General features: G+C 36.7%; 1 protein-coding gene across 1 annotated transcript in view; it reads left to right on the forward strand.

Moving 5' to 3' along the window:
- Nucleotides 1–19,827, forward strand: part of nlk2 (nemo-like kinase, type 2) — a 97,883-nt gene that overhangs the window by 68,775 nt on the left and 9,281 nt on the right. Inside the window, exons 6-7 of the mRNA XM_055196787.2 lie at nt 2,674–2,883; nt 6,883–6,984. Of these exons, the coding sequence (XP_055052762.1) occupies nt 2,674–2,883; nt 6,883–6,984 (312 nt within the window). The remainder of the gene's footprint in view (nt 1–2,673; nt 2,884–6,882; nt 6,985–19,827) is intronic.

Raw genomic sequence — 19,827 nt, forward strand, 5'->3', positions numbered from 1 at the left:
GGGTTTTATAACTCATTTCTTTCGGCATAAAGACAGAGACACCTCATATCTGCCTGGCCAGGCCAGGTCCTCGGGGCCAACCTGCACACACTAACACACACAAACTCTGGCTCTGAGGGTCAGTGCTCCCTTGGGATTGATTCATCTGCTCCATAAATCTTCATTTTGGTTTCCATAGAGAGAGCTCAGTGCCAATAGAAAAAGCAAGAAAGATATGGTAGATATAGAAGAGAGAGAAAGAGAGAGACATTGTCTGGGTGTGCGTGCGTGCTGTCTTTACCGAGCAGCAGGAGAAATGTGCTCGAGGGAAGAGCGGGAATAGATCATACTATTGGGCCGCAGAGAGGGAATCATTTAGTATGCACTGGTTCATTTAGTCCCTAATCCCCATTTCCGAAAAGGAAGAGCGTTTGGCTTATTTTAGCTGTGACGTGCCAGGTTTAACGCTGCTTTAAAGAGCTTTAATCATTTTATGTCTGTTCATGTTTTTTATATTAAGCTTTTTAATCTATGGATAAATTGTCTTTTTTTACTTTGATAACTTTTTATGTGTCAAGATATTATCAATTTTTTTATTGAATAATGTGTAAATTATGAACTTGTAAGTGGTTTATACAGTGGTGTGAAAAAGTGTTGGCCTCCTTTCTGATTATTTTTTGTTTTGCATGTTTGTCACACTTTATTGTTTCAGCTCATTAAACAAATTCTATGTAAACACAATATGCAGTTTTTAAATTTAGGTTTTTATTATGAAGGGAAAATAAAATCTAAACCCTTGCTTAAAATTTACACACAACACATTTAAGACCTGTGACCACTCAGTAATAAAATATATAGTAAATAAGTAAATACAACCAAACAAACAATGAAAAAAACTATTTTAACTTTACTTTTCAGTTACAGAAATTAAATAATCAAATGTAAAGTAATACTGCATACTCTTCACCGTATAAATTAAATATAGATTAATCCTAAAAGAGAAGTAATCAGTCAAGAACATTGGGTGATTTTTTTTCTTTGTCTGTTATTGTTTCTTTAACATTACAAACTGTTTACATTTACTTAAGACATAACAGACTGTTCTGGCATTATGAGATAATTTTGAGAAAAATATCAGTATTTGCACACTGTGAGATGCAGCTTTCCGGATATGTGCAAACACAAACTTCTCAAAAAGCGCTTGAGTAGTGCATTGAAATCTTTTTTAGATTTCGTTTTCTTTGCTTTATATTTAAATTGTCAAGTCCTAAAACACGTGCACATTATAAACTTTTATGAGGGTGCACCTTCAACAACTAATTAAATAGTCAATAATATTCAATAATCAAATAACGCACAACAAACGTCATTATTGATAAGTTTGATCTGTGATGTCACATGCCTGTCACAACAGCGAAAGCTGCATGATTGCAAAGTCAGGTGCATCTGCTAATAAAAAAAAAAACACGAAACGATAATGACGTTAGTATGCTATCATGAAAATATTATTCAGTTCAGTCAAATGTCCTAAGTATTGTTCAAACTGGCCCCGGGCCATCTGCACCGCACTAATTGTCAACACCTGTTTATTGTACAGGGTTCCCACGGGTCCTTGAAATCCTTAAAAGTTTGTGAATCTGGGGGAAAAATTCAAGGACCTGGGAAGTTTTAGAAAATATACATACAAAGATGCAGGTCATTGAAACTGCTTGAATCTATTTAATGCAAGAAGGTTTCTGGGAAAAAAATCCATATTTCCTGTGTAGTGTAGGATAATATTATAAAAATTCTAGACTTTTTAAGCACACGTGCTAAACTGTTCACTTTAAATGTTTATATCTTCTGTATGCGAATGTTGATTCATACCAAAATGCTTTTTTGCATAGTTGTGTTTGGCACATGAAAACGTCTCGGGTTACGTATGTAACTGTTGTTCCCTGAGAAGGGAACTAGATGCTGCGTCTCCCTTGCCATACTTCATGCGTCCTTGTAACGTCGATACACTTCCTGGCTCCCACGTCACCCTGTCTTTGTCGTTAAGCCTCATCATTGGTTGAATTTGATGTACACATTCAGACGCCTTTACCCTTGCAGTGACGCAGCGCGAGTTCCCTTGAAAGGGAACTGTAACGATGTATCTTTAAAGGTAACCTTGCTCTGACTTGAATGTGTCCCCACATTTAGTCCTTGAATTTGAGGGTATTGGACCTGGAAAGTCCTTGAAAGGTCCTTGAATTTGAAGTTAACTAAGGTGTGGGAACCCTCATTGTAAATATAAAGTACATTTATAAAATAAATATTTTGAAGTGGAATGTTTCTTTTATCCTAATTTACAGGAGTAGAGTTTGTCTTTAGGGAGAGCATTAAATAATACCATTAAGATGGACTGGGGAAAGTTACTTGAGTAAATTGTTAGCAATTCATGATGATTTCATTCTTTTTAAGAGTGGAGAAGAGGCAGCAATATTTCTCATTTATTTCCTAATAGCACTTTCATTTGATTAAAAAATAAGGCAGTGGGTTTACAATGTGTTTGTCTACTTAATTAAAATCTGATCCTTTTCGCCTAATTTTAGTTTTATTACCTATCGAATGTGAAAACTTTTTTTTAATCTTTATCATATCCGTCAGTCAGTGTACACTTGTCACACTCACAACCCATCACGCATGTAAATAATCCATTATTTTGCACAGATTTGTGACTTTGGCCTGGCGAGAGTGGAGGAGCTGGACGAGTCACGTCACATGACCCAGGAGGTGGTGACACAATACTACAGAGCGCCAGAGATCCTGATGGGAAGCAGACATTATTCCAATGCCATCGACATCTGGTCTGTGGGCTGCATTTTTGCTGAGCTGCTTGGCCGACGCATCTTATTTCAAGCTCAGAGTCCCATTCAACAGGTATTAACATGCATGATGCACAGCACTCGATGTGCTTTAACTGTCCGAATGTTATGCCAAAAGATAGGGAGAGAGAGATCGAGCGAGTATGCCGACAGCTCAAGGCCTCTGTTGTACTGAAACCCCAGCGTAACCGTGACCCAGAACTCCTTTGTCCTGTTTTCAGCAAACACTACAGACAGCATCATTGCTAGGGCAAAATCCAGCTAGCATTCACACACAGACAGAGATTCCTCTAGTATCAGTCCTGATATTTCCAGCATCTCGTAAACATGACATATGATGCAATAACATTTAATGTTCAGCCACAGTAATTATCCTCAATGTGTTCAGCTCAGCATTTGTCCCATGCTGGGAATTCTGGATGACAGATCTGCCTGTAAAAGTCACTTTTGTTCAGTGTGTACTAAACAGATAATTTTACTCTGATCAACAAAAATATTTATCCAATTGTTTAGTAATTATTTTCCGGTGCTAAATCAATACGCAACCCTTATTTTTTCAATTAGCATGTTTTTTATAGAGCATATGTAACAGATGCGTTTAGAAGTAAGATTACCCATACACTTCTTAAGTATTTTACACAAATGATTATGAGCCATATGTTGTATTAATATTTCCCCTGCAGCGTTTCACAGACTGTTCGACTGGCTGTTTCTCTCAGTGTGTATGTGATACTTATACGCATGGCTCTGAATGTTCACAGACAGCAGCACATGGACATCTGATTTAAGCCTCATTAAATTCTCGCTAGTAAAGAATTTGATTTACTTGAATGTGGTTCTAGTTTGTTTATGTAGAGATCAGGAACACATTTCTAGACTTTTCTAGGTTTCATCACATATTGGGACTCGTTGTTTTTGGTTAGAAGAGCAGAGTCAACATTTAGTACATGCTCACTCATTTGCTTATTGCATATATTTAAAGGGGCCATGGCATGAAAATCTGACTTTTTCCATGTTTAAGTGCTATGATTGGGTCCCCAGTGCTTCTATCAATCTAGAAAATGTGAAAAAGATCAACCCAGTAACTTAGTTTTGGTAAACCATTCTCTGAAAGCACATGAAAATATAGGTCGTTGAAATGTGTCTCTCCTTATGATGTCATAAGGAGCTCTTATTATAATAATACCGCCCCTTAATCTGCACTATCCAACCACAGCACTGCCATTTAGTGCAGAGAAAAGCACAATTGAGTTTTAATTGCAACAAACCACCATCATTGTGATCAGTGTTTGAATTTCATCAGCTCATTTGCATTTTAAAGGACACACCCAAAACGGCACATTTTTGCACACACCTACAAAGTGGCAATTTTAACATGCTATAATAAATTATTTATATGGTATTTTGAGCTAAAACTTCACATATGTGCTCTGGGGACACCAAAGATTTATTTGACATCTTAAAAAAGTCTTGTGCCATGGCCCCTTTAAATACTAAACCTTTCTGAGACTCAAATACTATGGTATTAAAATCATGTGTTGGAGCGTAAGAAGTTAACAGCATAAAGATGTTTTTACTTATTTGTTTTTAAATAATTGTATTGATTTACATGATTGTTATTTAATTATGTACATTAATATTATAATATTAAAAGGATCCCATCTCATTTACTAGCACAATAATAATAGTAATAATAATACTAGTAATAATAATATGCGTTATTAATACCAATAATTAATAATAATAATAATTAATACTAGTAATAATTATTTATACTGTTTTTTGCATTTACAATTAATAATTGTAATAAATAACTCAAATATATAAATATAAAAAACTAATTTACTACTATTAGTACTACCACCACCTCCTTTTCCTCCTACTACTAATACAAGTAATAATAATACTCGTTATTCATACTAATAATTAATAATAATAATTTATAGTGTTTTTTGCATTTACAATTAATAATTGTAATAAATAACTCAAATATATAAATAAAAAACAAATTTACTACTACTACTACTACTACTACCACCTCCTCCTTTTCCTTCTACTACTACTACTTCAAGTAATAATAATACAAGTAATAATAATACTCGTTATAAATAAATATATAAATAAAAAATAATATAATACTCGTTATAAATAAATATATAAATAAAAAACTTATTTACTACTACCACCACCACCACCTCCTCCTCTTCCTTCTACTACTACTGCAAGTAATAATAATACTCGTTATTAATACTACTAATAATAATAATTTATAGTGTTTTTTTGTATTTAAAATTAATAATTGTAATAAATAACTCTTATATATAAATAAAAAAACTAATTTACTACTACTACTCCTACTACTCCCACTACTCCCACTACTACTACGACTACACCTACTACTACTACTACTACTACTACTACTACTCCCACTACTACTACTACTCCCACTACTAGTACTACCACTACTACTACTCCCACTACTACTACTACTCCCACTACTACTACTCCCACTACTACTACTCCCACTACTACTCCCACTACTACTCCCACTACTACTACTACTACTCCCACTACTACCACTACTACTACTCCCACTACTCCCACTACTACTACTACTACTACTACTACTACTACTACTACTACCAGTACTCCCACTACTACTACTACTACTACTCCTCCCACTACTACTACTACTACTCCCACTACTCCCACTACTACTACTACTACTGCTACTACTACTACTACTACTACTACTACTACAACTACTACTACTCCCAGTACTCCCACTACTACTCCCACTACTACTCCCACTACTACTACTACTACTCCCACTACTCCACTACTACTACTACTACTACTCCCACTACTACTCCCACTACTACTCCCACTACTACTCCCACTACTACTCCCACTACTACTACTACTACTACTACTACTACTACTCCCACTACTCCCAGTAATACTACTTCTACTACTACTCCACTACTACCTACTACTACTCCCACTACTACTACTCCCACTACTACTACTCCCACTACTACTCCCACTACTACTACTCCCACTACTACTACTCCCACTACTACTACTCCCACTACTACTACTCCCACTACTCCCAGTACTACTACTACTACTCCTCCCACTACTACTACTACTACTACTACTACTACTACTCCCACTACTCCCACTACTACTACTACTCCCACTACTACTCCCACTACTATTACTATTACTACTACTACTACTACTACTACTACTACTACTACTACAAGTAATAACAATACAAGTATTAATAATACAAGTAATATTAGTAATTGTTATTAATACTACTAATAATAATACTACAAGTGATACAGATACAAGTGATAATACAATTATAATTTATAGTATTTTTGCATTTACAGTTAATAATTGTAATAAATAACTAAAAAAACGAATTAAATTATACAGTAAATGTCTAATATTTTAAAATGTAACAAAACATTTTTATATACATATAGGTAATAGCTACAAGTATATAAATCATTTATTTAGCTTTTTCTACCCCATTCTGCATAACTTCTGGATAACAGAGGCATTAGGAGCTGACCGGTGGCCATATTTGGAAATACATTTTAATAAAGAAAGAAGCTTACAGAAGACTCATCTTTTGTGACATTAATATTAATAACTTGGTTAGACCTGTGGCTTTAAGACCACTGCTTTTCTGTGCTGCCGCGGGACATCTGTAATATATTTTTTATAAAACAGAAATATATTTTGTGCATAACATTTCAGCTCCACTTTTAAAACATTTAAACTTTTCAGAAATTTGGAAAGTAGTGTCTTCTTGCAGAAGATATCAGAGTTGTGTCTAGGTCAAAAGTTTTAAATATTAAAACATTTTTATGGTTTGTGCTGACAGTGGAGGGTGGCATAACAGGTTTATGTAATTATTATATTAAAAATATTCATGTAAATTAATATTGTAATCTTGCTCTTAAGCCCTCTTTTTAAAAAAAATGCTTCTTAATATTCCCTCTATTTACACTTGACCTTTCTTCCCATTATATAACAGCTGGACCTGATCACAGATCTGCTGGGGACTCCGTCTTTGGAGGCCATGAGGACGGCGTGTGAAGGGGCCAGAGCTCACATCCTGAGAGGTCCTCACAAACAGGTGAGTCTGTCATCATACAGGTACACCGCGTTCAAAATCCACAAAAGCAACCACGACAGTGAATGACTCATTCGTGGATTATGTACTGTGTGAACGTTCCCTCGCGCTGATGGAACCTATGAAGCCTGATTATAAGCAGGCCCTGTGGCGCTACCATGGCGACCGGCTGCTCCTGCACCTATTGACCGATCATGCACCTTGTTTATGGAATCGAGTCACTTTTCCTGCCCCCGGAGTGCAGAAATCCCTTGTCACCTGCTGCTGTTGGACTCCCTGAACTCGACTCGCTCCCGGCCTCTTGCTGTGACTCCCTCCCGCAGTCTCTATTTCCTGTCCTCCATCATATCCACTGACAGACTGATTGATCAGTTGATGAGAGCAAGGAGAGAGAGAGAGAGAAACATGATGGCTATTGATGTATTCATGCACAGCATTGCGGGCAACTCTGTCTCCTATTATGAAAGGAGTAATACAAAATGATGAAATGAACACCTAGCTACAGTGGTGACATCCTGACGATTACAAAATTCGACTCGTGACTTGGTTTGTATTGACAGATATGCACTTGAAATGTTGAGTAACGGGGCATGCATACCATTTTTGTTGCAAAGGTACATCCAGCTAAAGTCATGTTTTTGTGATTTACTGTTTTCTATATAAAATCATCTTACATGCAGTGAAAATATAACCTTGATATCTTTAATATTGACTGAGTGAGGTCAGTTATGTGAAATCAATGATTAAAATCAAACTTTGATGCTTCACATCCCCATAATTAGATTATGGTTTTGAGTATCCAGAAAGCTGTTTGCTGTGCGAGTGAATGTGAAAGAGAGAGATTGACTCTGGGTGTTGGCTCTGTAGCTAAAGACAGCAATGCTGAGATGGCGATACCCTGCAGAGAACAGGAAGTGCAGAGGAAGCGCTGTGGACCTTTGCTTCCTGCATTACATCGACCTGATGCCTGGCTGCTCATCAAAGAGCACCACATCTCTACGTACACAGACATGCACCTGCTAGACTAGAAAAAAGTCTTTACCATTTAGGTCGGAATGTAAAGAGGAGCTCTGTCTCTGCATTCTCCATCTCATTTAGTCATACTGACACTTGGCTGACCTTGTCACTTGACGCTGCTTTCTGTGTGTGGTCGGTAGGCTCTAAAGCCATGCCGTTTTAATCGTGTCAATTGGTTAAGGTCTCTATTGCATAGAGGGAGATCAGACCACTCTGATGGGTCTGGGGGTCATCGCTGTAGTCACATGTCCTTGTGTCTGATCATGTGTCTGGCCTGATAGTACAGTATATGTTCACTTGCATTGAATATTATGCTTCTGGGGTATAAGCGGATATTTGTTATATAGCGTTATAAGTGTTGTTTATACAGTATATAAGAGCTCAGATGCAAAACCCTCTAAGTGCATCTAGCATGTTTTCTTGGAAAAGAGTGTTTTTGTTATCAACTCCTCACATCTAAGTAAGTTACAATACCATTGGATTATAAAACAGAATATAAAATCTCTTTATATAAGTAAAATTGCTCAAACATAGTTTTTAAGCTTAAGAATTTACAACAGTGCATTTTGAAATAGTAGAATATGAATGTAGCAGTTGTCTTAAAGGATTAGTCCATCTTCCTAAAAAAATCCAGACAATTTTCTCACCACCATGTCACCCAAAATGTTGATGTCTTTCTTTGTTCAGTCGAGAAGAAATTATGTTTTTTGAGGAAAACATTCCAGGATTTTTCTCATTTTAATGAACTTTAATGGACCCCAACACTTAACAGTTTTAATGCAGTTTAAAATTGCAGTTTCAAAGGACTCTAAACGATCCAGAACGAGGCATAAGGGTCTTATCTAGCGAAACGGTTGTCATTTTTGTCAAGAAAAATAAAAAATATGCACTTTTAAACCACAACTTCCCGTCCTTTGACGCGCCAGCACTACCTCACGTTATTTCGTAATGACGTGGAAAGGTCACATGTTACTTATTTTAAACAATAAACTGACACAAAGACATTAATTAGTCATTAATTAGACATTAATATCGTAAGACATACAAACAACGTTGGAACAGTCCTCTTTATTTACACTTGTAAACACTGGGGCGTAGTCTCGCATACGTCATCCGTGACCTCTTGACATAATGCCGTATTACGTGAGGTCGCACTGGCGTGTCACGGGACCAGAGGAAGACGAGAAGTTGTGGTTTAAAAGTGCATATTTTTTATTTTTCTTGCCAAAAATGACAATTGTTTCACTAGATAAGACCCTTATGCCTCGTTTGGGATTGTTTAGAGTCATTTGAAACGGTAATTTTAAACTTCATTAAAACTGTTAAGTGTTGGGGTCCATTGAAGTCCATTAAAATGAGAAAAATCCTGGAATGTTTACCTCAGAAAACATAATTTCTTCTCGACTGATCAAAGAAAGACATCATCATTTTGGATGACATGGTGGGTGAGTAAATTATCTGGATGGAGTATCCTTTAAGCTTGGCATCCGGTTAGTATTAATAAACTTTCTCCAATAAATGTCTCCCATATTGTTTGTGCTTAATGTGCAGTCAAAAACTTTTGTTGTCTTGGTTGATTTTGGTCCCCATTCCTTGGGGTGAAGGTTTAAGAAGTCAATGCATTAAACATTGTTTAAGGAGTCAGGTGGCTTTACATGAGGCGCCAGTGCTGGAGTCTTTATGACTGCGGGAAATTTGGCACACCGGACCTCCACCTCTACGTTTGAGAAGGTGAAGAGCTTATCAAGGGTTTTGGGTAAAAAAATGGCAGTGAAAGAGGTGTGTCTCCAGAAAGTCTGGCAACAGGATTTCAAGAGGCATTTCAGCGTAGTTCTCAACAGTGATGTGAGATGTGGTATGCTTTAATGCCTGTGCTCGAGATAGAGACAATCACTCAGGATTTGACTGAGTGGACAGAATGGAGGAATAAATAAGGAGGTCTGTCCAAAATGAAGAAAGAAAGGGACCGATCTAAAAAGAGGTCTAATTCTTAAGATCAACTCTGCTGCCTCCACTGGGACTTCATTGCTTCTATTAATTTTGCAAGGCTCTTACCATCACTAGAAAGAGAGGAAGCTTTTAACGGCCATATAGTGGTAGGAAAAAGAGAAGAATGAATGAAAGAAAGGGAGGACAGAAAGAAAGAATGGCCTGGAAGGAAAGAAGGACGGAAAAATACAGAATAAAAAGAAAGAAATGACAGAGTAAATTAAAGGCAGAAAGAATGTCCGGAAAAAAAGAAGGAAGGAGGGAAAGTGTAACCAGAAAGGAAGGAAGTAATGAAGAAAGGACAGAAGAAAAAGTAAGAAAGAAAAGACTGAATAAAAAGAAAAGACAGAAAGGACAGAAAGAAAGATAAAGAATGGACTGAAAGAAAGGACAGAATAAAAGAAAGAAAGGAGAGAATAAAAAGAAAGACAGAAAAAAAATCCAGAAAAAAAGGAAGGAAAGTGTAACCAGAAAGGAAGAAAGTAATGAAGAAAGGACAGAATAAAAAGTAAGAAGAAAAAGACAGAAAGAAAGGACAGAATAAAAAGAAAGACAGAAAAAAGGTCCAGAAAAAAGGAAGGAAGGAAAGTGTTTCCAGAAAGGAAGGAAGGAATGAAGGCCAGAATAAAAGGTAAGAAAGAATAGACTGAATAAAAAGAAAACGGCAGAAAGAAAGGCCTAAAAGAAATAATGTCCAGAAAAGGAAAGAAGGAGGGAAAAAAGACAGAATAAAAGAAAGATAAAAAGGACAGAATAAAACGAAAGACAGAATGGAAAGAAACAAAGAAAAAAGGTATACAGGAAGAAAGATTGGGCAGAAAGAATGGACAGGAAAAGGGAAGGAAGGAATGAAGAAAAGACAGAATAAAAGAAAGAAAGAAAAGACAGAATAAAGGAAGACAAAAGATAAAAGGAAGGACAGAGGATAAGAAGAGACTGAAGGAAGACAGGAAGCAAAGAAAGAAAAAAGAAAGGACAGAAAGGAAGGAAGGAAGGAAGCAAGCTAAAAAGGAAAATGAAGAAGGAATGAAGAAAGGACCGAATAAAAAGAAAAAGACAGAAAGAAAAGATAAAAGAAAGGACAGAAGAAAACGAAGGTGAATGAAAGAAAGAAAGCACATAATAAAAAGAAAGAAAGACAGAAAGGACAGAAAGAAAGATAAAAGAAAGAACAGAAGAAAAGAAAGGTAAAGAAAGAAAGAAAGGACAGAATGGAAAGAAACAAAGAAAAAAGGTATACAGGAAGAAAGATTGGGCAGAAAGAATGGACAGGAAAAGGGAAGGAAGGAATGAAGAAAAGACAGAATAAAAGAAAGAAAGAAAAGACAGAATAAAGGAAGACAAAAGATAAAAAAAGATAAAAGTAAGGACAGAGGATAAGAAGAGACTGAAGGAAGACAGGAAGCAAAGAAAGAAAAAAGAAAGGACAGAAAGGAAGGAAGGAAGCAAGCTAAAAAGGAAAATGAAGAAGGAATGAAGAAAGGACCGAATAAAAAGAAAAAGACAGAAAGAAAAGATAAAAGAAAGGACAGAAGAAAACGAAGGTGAATGAAAGAAAGAAAGCACAGAATAAAAAGAAAGAAAGACATAAAGAATATAAAGAAAGAAAGGAGGGAAGAAGGAAAAGGAAGAAAGATGGAAAGAAAGAACACAGAAAGACAAAAAAGAAAAGATGAATGAAAGATGGATAAAAAGAGAAGGAAAGGAAGAAAGCGGGTAAGAAAAAGAAGAGAATGAAAGAAAAGGAATGAAGAAAGAGAAGGAAAAAGAAAATACAGAAAAACAGAAGGAAAGAATGAAGTTTTAAGTTGTTTCTCTCCAGTTAAGAACAATCATCTCTATTGTTTCTCCTACACATCCCACATCTCCTACACATTTCTGCTGTCTTCTAATACACATTTAAATCACTTTATTTTTTCCGTTCATCTCGAAAGAGTAAATCAGGTCTGCTGAGCTATGAAAGAGAAACATCTGAGAAATGATCAAGCTTGTAGTTCTCATACACCTGAATGCTGTTACACCACCTGCCTATTGTGTATGTAAAAGCCGGTAGGGAGCACTGAGAAACAGATGTACGCTCCAGTCCGTGCTGATTTTTTCCGCCTTGGCAGCGAGGCAACCTGATCGGATCAGATTTCCTCCTACACAGGACACACATGCACACACACTCGGGTCAGAAAGTGATGACCCTAGCGCTGGGTGGGCTTACAGTAAGGGCTTTTAGACAGCAGAGGGAATGAGGTGAAGGGGATGTTGTGTAATGGCTTTAGGGGGGAACTTGTGTGCCGATTATAGCATGAAACCGTACAGTGTGTATGCTGAGGAGAGCTGCAGCAGATGTGAACCAAATTCACCAGGGGCCGCATAGCCTGACAAAACTCAACGGCACCTGCTGACAGATTGTTGACGATTTATTTTCCGTTGTCAGTTCGACGATGCCATGTAACCTTTAGTGTGATGGGTGCAGGGACTTTTTCGCAGGTTCATGGGATTCAGTTGAATCATTGACTACTGAAGTGTATTCAAAAACCGGGGATGTTAAGGGGACACTCCTTTTTTTTTTTAAATATGCACATTTTCCAGCTCCCCTGGTGTAAAACATTTGATTTTATCGTTTTGGAATCCATTCAGCCGATTTCCGGGTCTGGCGCTAGCCCTTTTAGCATAGCTTGCTTAGCACAATCCATTGAATCTGATTAGACCATTAGCATCGCGCTAAAAATAACCAAAGAGTTTCAATATTTTTCGGATTTAAAACTTTGCTGCTGTAACATGGCTGCAGCAGGCGTAGTGATATAACGCACTGCCCGAAAATAGTCCCCTTGGTTACTTTCAATAGCAGGGGACTATTTTCAGGTGCTGCGTAATATCACTACGCAAAGTCCTTGATTATTACGCCAGAATGAGAGTATAGTTCTTAGCCATATCTGCCTAGAAAATCACAACTTTTATTTTCCATCTTTCTTAGTACGCGATGTAACTACAGAAGAGTCAAGTTTTAAAAATGAAAGATATCAAAACTCTTTGGTTATTTTTTAGCACGATGCTAATGGTCTAATCAGATTCTATGGATTATGCTAAGCTATGCTAAAAGTGTTAGCGCCAGACCCGGAGATCAGCTGAATTGATTCCAAAATTGTAAAAATCAAATGTTTAACTCTAGGGGAGCTGGAAAATGGGCATATTTTGTCCCTTTTAAGTATTTTGCTGCTTTATAGCTTTGCTAATATCATGTCCTGTTTGTAATTACTTCAGAAATGGAAGGAAACCATTACGTGTCCTTGACCTCATTAGAAAATTACGTTGACTTTGACACTCGACACTCTTACAGGTCGATTTTTAGGACTTCTCATTAAAGTGGATGTTTTTGTTCAATGTGCGATGCCTCAAACCCTTTTAATTCACCCTGTCTGGTTCTTGTTCTCAAAATAGATCAGATTTGGGCTGTTTTGAAATGAGATCCATCTGAGGCTCATCATCATCATCATCATATCGACTCAAACACTTAGCCAGATTAGTTTGGGCTTCCGAGTGCATCCGAACGCTGTCTCTATTCCAGCTCTCAAACCAGTGTTAAGTGCTTCCATTCCAACTGAAACCAGAAACAAATATGCTTTCACACAGCCTGACTGTTAGTTTTAAGACACCCCCACCCAGCATGAATGTTATTCTATCTCAGTGTGGCGCTCGGCTTTAAAACACCGTTCTCCTATTGGTTGTTCCCTCTCGCTCCTCTCATATTTTTCTCATAATGGCTCTCATTCACTAGTTATCGTGCACCAATGTTCTTAATTATATGTGCATAGTGCAAAAAAGTCATGTTCTAAGTATCTCATTGTCATTTTTATTGACTCAAATCTTGATATGGAAATAAATTGACCTGATGAACAATAGGAGAGTATTTTTTTAAATACAGCGGTGCTTACTCATCACCTTTATGTGAAATTTGCTGTTTTGGATCCAAAATAGGTCATTCTTGTGATTTGTCTAGATCCAAAGAGTTTTTGAAAATGATGGATGGGGGGTCTGTGACAGGGTCGCAGTGAATGAAATTAAGAAAATCATGTCCAGTTATTGTTGTAACAATGTCAAATCACTAACCAGTTTGGCGGGTTATGTTTTACAATGTATAGTCATCTTATTTGCTGCTGAAGTTTAAGCAGTCTGTGCAGATTGAGCGCACATACTCACGCAAAAGAAATGTGCTCAAGTGTACTTGTCTTATATTTACCTCTTATTTACATATCGCATGATTCTTGTCTAAGAAACATGCAATAGCAAGGCAATGGCAACACGCATTATTAAGGTATTAGGGTCACACCCTGTACATTTGCGTTGCAGCATTCGTCTTTTATAACATTACATAAAGAAATAAAATAGTTTTGTGCCTTTCGAAAAGTGTGTTTTCTTTGCCTATATCTGAAAACTTCTTAAGAGCAACTTTCTAACTTTTTTTTCCAACTCAACTTTGACTTTGTACATTTTATCAAGAGATAAAGCTCGACAAGAGATGCTGTGCACTGTGTTGCCAGGTTCAGATTTGGCTTTTTTAAACTGTTTCAGCGAGTAAATTTTTTCCTACAGGGTAAAGATAAAAGGATTTTGTTTATTAGTTATTAGTATTTGGTCTGTGAGTAGTCATTAGGATGCCTTTGGGCTAGTTCTAAATGTCCTTTGGGCTGGTTTTCACACGTGAATTTGGCAACCCTGGCTGTGCGCTTACGCAGACACTAGGTTTGGATCATATAGAATGTACATGTAAATTATTTTAATCATTTTAACATATTGTTAGATAAAGTCGGATTGTGTAGTAAATGCATTATCTAACACGAACAAATAGTGAACAATATAGTTTTTCCGCATTTATTCATTCTTGTTCATTTCAGTACAGTTATTCATGTTTGTGTATGGTGCTTAAAACTTACTAATTTTAGCATTAACTAATAATTTTTTTATCAAAATTGAAACTAATAATTAGTAAGTTTTACAATTAATAAATTAATAAAATAATTCAAATGAAAAAACAAATAATAATATATATTTATTTATATAATATTAAAAGTGATGACCGGAAATTTTTAATTAGATCAAACCATCAAAATATAAAGAGTAGGGTACAAAACACTAAGCTTAAGGTATTTATTAAACAAAATAATTTGATAAACATGCAAACAACAGGCTAGGTTTTTTAAAATCTACAAAAAATGCATAGAAAAACATAAATCTTATAGCTGGGAAGCATACAGTGACTCTAGTTAAAATTGTTATTAATATTTGTTGCTCCCCGTTTGTGGTAATTTTTAAAGTCATTGTCCTGGGCTGTCTTTATAAACTTAAATGCACGTGTTTTTTTTTTTTTTTTTTTTTTTTGCCAAGCCTCCTTAAAATCTTCTCAAAGCTAGGCTCCAAAACACTAATGCAACATGCATCTTTGATAAAATACACTAGTCAACATTTGGAGTGGATCAAAACCTTTTCTAAAAGTTATATTAAAACCAATACCCCAAACCTGTTCTTGTCTCAGGACAACTTTGATGAACCTTATTGATCCACTTTAAATGTTGACTAGTATATTTTAATAAAGGGTGAATATGTCAATTTTGACAAGTTTAATATCACTTTTACTCACTACAGTATGTGTATTTTGTCTTGTTTATGCACATTACAAAATACCCTTTGGGATTAATCTTCTGTAAACAAGTATTAAAAAAACCCACTTTAAAGCAGCTGAACCAGCCTTCGAACTGTTGTTTTTTACAAATATGCCTTGGGTGCAATTTTTTAAAGGGCCAATATTTTGCCCGATTTTACAAGATGTAATATAAGTCTCAAGTCTAAGTTTTAGCTCAAAATACCACACAGATCATTTGTTATACTGTAGCATGTCCAAAATGCCCCTGTTTGGGTGGTAGCAAAAAGCACAAGTTTTAATGTGTCTACCTTTAAATGCAAATGAGCTACTGGTTTTGGTTAAAATAGATCTGATTCCTGTAAATACAGTCTGGGACAATAGTAACTTAAGCCGTATTAATGCTACAACATGCTAACAAACACATTTAGAAAAGCTTTTGGGTAAATTTAACCAGTCAGTCAGTGGCCATAGGCGGGGCTTTATTAGTGTGACATCATATTACTGCTTTGGTTCAATGGGGATTAAAAAGGAATGGGTGGTTTTCTTCATTGTAGGGTGCTTGTGTTCACACACTGCCAACACACATTTATGTCCAATTACCTCGTAAAAGTGGATTTTGCATAATATGGGCCCTTTAAGTAAGAGAAACTGTGAATATCAAATATACTAAAGAAGCCTGTTGTAGTCCAAACACATTATTCGCTCTAGTTCGTTTTACTGTTCAAGCGACCATACTGTACGCACTGACACACACACACCACACGTTCAGATTCTCGCTGTCAGATACAGAAAGTTGTCTGTCCTCTGCAGCTCAGCCTTGTGTAGAATCACTGTTGTATCTGTCAGCATGCGTTGTTTAATGGCCTGTTCCTATTTAAACTCTCCTTTCACGCCCGTAGGAAACAAAGCCTGCTTTTTTGGTCCGTGCTAACTGCAAAACAAACAGACAAGTCTTATCCACCTGTCTGTCCTCACTTGGCCCTTTCTTAGGTGCGCTGGGGTCGCTCGCTAGCCCTGCAGTTACAGGCCTGAAGGTCTTTGTGTTGTTTTGCTGCCAGGATGATCAATGGCTTGTTTGTAATGCTGGGAAGAGATGGCCCAGACCACACAGCCGCAGAGAGCAGGAGGGGAGATTACGAAGGAGCACTGGGCACTGAGCCGGCTGGGCAAAGCTGCAGTTTGCACCTGTTGTCAAGTATTGCTGGGCCAAGCGGGCGGTTCAAGGTCACGTGGACATCGCCTCACAGGAAGCTGCTTAACCTCGCAATGACACTGTTTGGGCTTGTGTCACCAGTTACTAATTTATAACTAAAATTGCGTATATAAAACTTTTCTTTTTGATAGATTACGTTATGTTACGTTTTTCTATTGTACCCATAGTACGTTTTATTAGTCTAAAATAACACTTTGCATTACTATGGGTGTGTTTAGCTTCATGCCACACCACCCAAACGGTCGGCACTTGAACCTTAATTTCAAAAAGCATCGTCACAATTTGCACTATAATGATGAGGATGATGATGATGATAATGACGTGATGGTACAGTACTTCCTGTTTCAGTTAAAATATTAAAAACCTGTCCAGGTTACTACTGAGGTTTTGGCCTGCGGCAAATTCTTTAAACCTATTTTTAGTACCATGTAGAAAGTCTAATCGGTCTGGCTTAACAATCCTATCCAGGATTTAAAGCAGCAAATTGTTTTCGCTCTATTACTCCCCATGTCAGAAATGTGAGGGCGGATTGCTTGCTGGATGCATGCCTGGGATGACTGAAAGTCTGGGATGATGATGTCAAGTGTCTACCCTCCTGACTCATTGTTTGTCTAATTGAGCTTTGAATCATGGGACAGGGAGAGGCCTTGACCCTCCCTTTATTGTATGTAGGCACAATCCCATTTAATCTTTAACTAATACTGCCTAATACCACTGCACACGATCACACCACCCCAAAGGACATTAGCATACAGTACAGACAAATAGTTCACATACTGCACTGGGCCACATACGCAGTTAAATGCACCCTTACAGGTTAAACAGAATCAGATACCCTCAAAAGGTCTCATTTGATAGCTTTCCTGTTTTATCAGAAGCTTCTGACATCACTGTGAACTTTGTGCCACGTGCATTGCCAATCCTCCATCTCTCGCCGAACACCTTCACCTTCGGCAGTTTTACTCTGAACCCTGACAGTACGTCATCGCTTTTTACAGGGTGAATCACCAGCAATGTCTCACATCTGTTCTCCGCTCAAAGAACCTGACCAGGGAAAACAAGCAATTACCGGTGGGCTTTTTCAATCATGTCTTTGGCGAGTCGGCACGGGGGGGTTGGTGGGTGGAGGAGATAATTAGACGTGGTTAAAAATAACCCAACTCATTGTCTCCACAGTCCCACATTCTCAGATAAGCACGCGGGTATTGGCGCAAGAATTTTGTGCTGCTTTGTGGAACGTTTAATATTCCTGACAAGGTTACATACAGTATTGCTGGGACATGTGACAGGGTGACACTTAAGAAAATTATTTGCATTATTTTTTTAGGAAAGGACTAAAATGTTAAGGGTTGACTTTTAAAGTTGTGTTAAAGGTGCATTGTGGGACTTTTAGAAGGATCTCTTGACAGTTGTCATAAAGGACAAAATTAGCTATATAGACCAAAAGGTCCATTTTTTTTGTACTAGGCTGTAAACGCATTAAGTTGGGCATTTTAATATGGGGGTCTATGGGATTGACTCCCTTTTGGAGCCAGCCTCCAGTGGCCAGCCGATGAATTGCAGTTTAAGTCACTTTCGTGTTGGCTTTAAAACAGAGACTGGAAGGTTGCCCCTCGGTGGAGACATGGCATAATAACCATCTATTTTTAACCTATCAATAGTCTGTTTTTAATAGATATTTTTTCTTTTTTGTGTGTTTTGTACTTTTCAAGATACTTTTATAACTTTCATTATTTTATCAATATTTTTGTAAGAGTATTTGAAGAGTTTCGTTGCAAAACGAGATAACCACCGTTTTTTTTTATTGTTCAGAAATCTCGTTTTTTGGTTGTGCATTGCAATTAATTTCAATGCAACTGCAGTTGGTTTGTTTTGATTTAAGCCTTCATAACTTAAAAAATACAGCTAAGTAGCACCATAAAACAAAATAATAACATGATAACATAATAATAAACATGTTTTGTCAAAAATGTTTAAAAAATGGATTTATCTCGTTTTGCAACGAAACTCTTCATTTGTTTTTAATAAAACTTTATGGGGTCGTTTCCCGGACATGGATTAGTTTAAGCCAGTACTAGACCTTAGTTTAATTAGGAAATATAACTAGTTTTAACAAACATGCCTTACTTAAAACATTACTTGTGTGCATTTTGAGGCCAAACAAAGGATACTGAAGTATTTTAAGATATGTCAGTCCAAGTTCTTTTCAGTTTGGACAGTTCTTGCATTTAATTTAGTCTAGGAGTAGTCTAATCCCTGTCCGGGAAACCGCCCCTATAAGAGACAGGTATGGGACATGCACTTAATTTGTCAAAAATGTTTCTGAATACTATACATACTTTAAACAGAATAACTTGTGACTTGGGTACAAGTAGTTTTACGTGTTACATGAAACAACTTTCAATTCACTAAATAGAGTTCAATAGCGCATCTCTCTTGGTGTGCGACTTCCTAGTTTAGAAAGAAAGTAAAAAGCAGTTTTCGGACGGGATTAATTTTCCAAACGAAGTTTGAGTTTCAAAGTGTCCCCCAGGTCATCTGTGATTTTATGTACCGATTCGGACGGGATTAACATTCTCAGGCTATTCCAGAGATGGGAGTGTCTGTTTCATGGATTTGGGCGTTGCAGAAGAGTACGTGCTCTGGATACGCGTGTTTGTAATGTTTGATATTTTGCTTTAAATGTAAAATTATTACAGAACGTGTAATTTATTCATTTAATTTTAACAAATCCAAATAAAATATACAAATCCTACTAAAGTAGCCTATGTGTTTTATATAACTGGCTGTCTATAATAAACCCAAAGAAATAATGATTAATAACAATTTATTATCTTTATTAATTAAAATTACCATTCCGGAGTTAAACACGTTTGAACGGAGTTTCTTATAACGTTAATGATATTACAGTGGCCAGTCTTAAGAGTGTATGATATTCAGCTCGTCTTTATTAAATTATTTTATTATATGCGAAAAAACATCCATATCTGAATGA

Source organism: Misgurnus anguillicaudatus, chromosome 24, assembly GCF_027580225.2.
Source record: "Misgurnus anguillicaudatus chromosome 24, ASM2758022v2, whole genome shotgun sequence".
Lineage (NCBI taxonomy): Eukaryota > Metazoa > Chordata > Actinopteri > Cypriniformes > Cobitidae > Misgurnus > Misgurnus anguillicaudatus.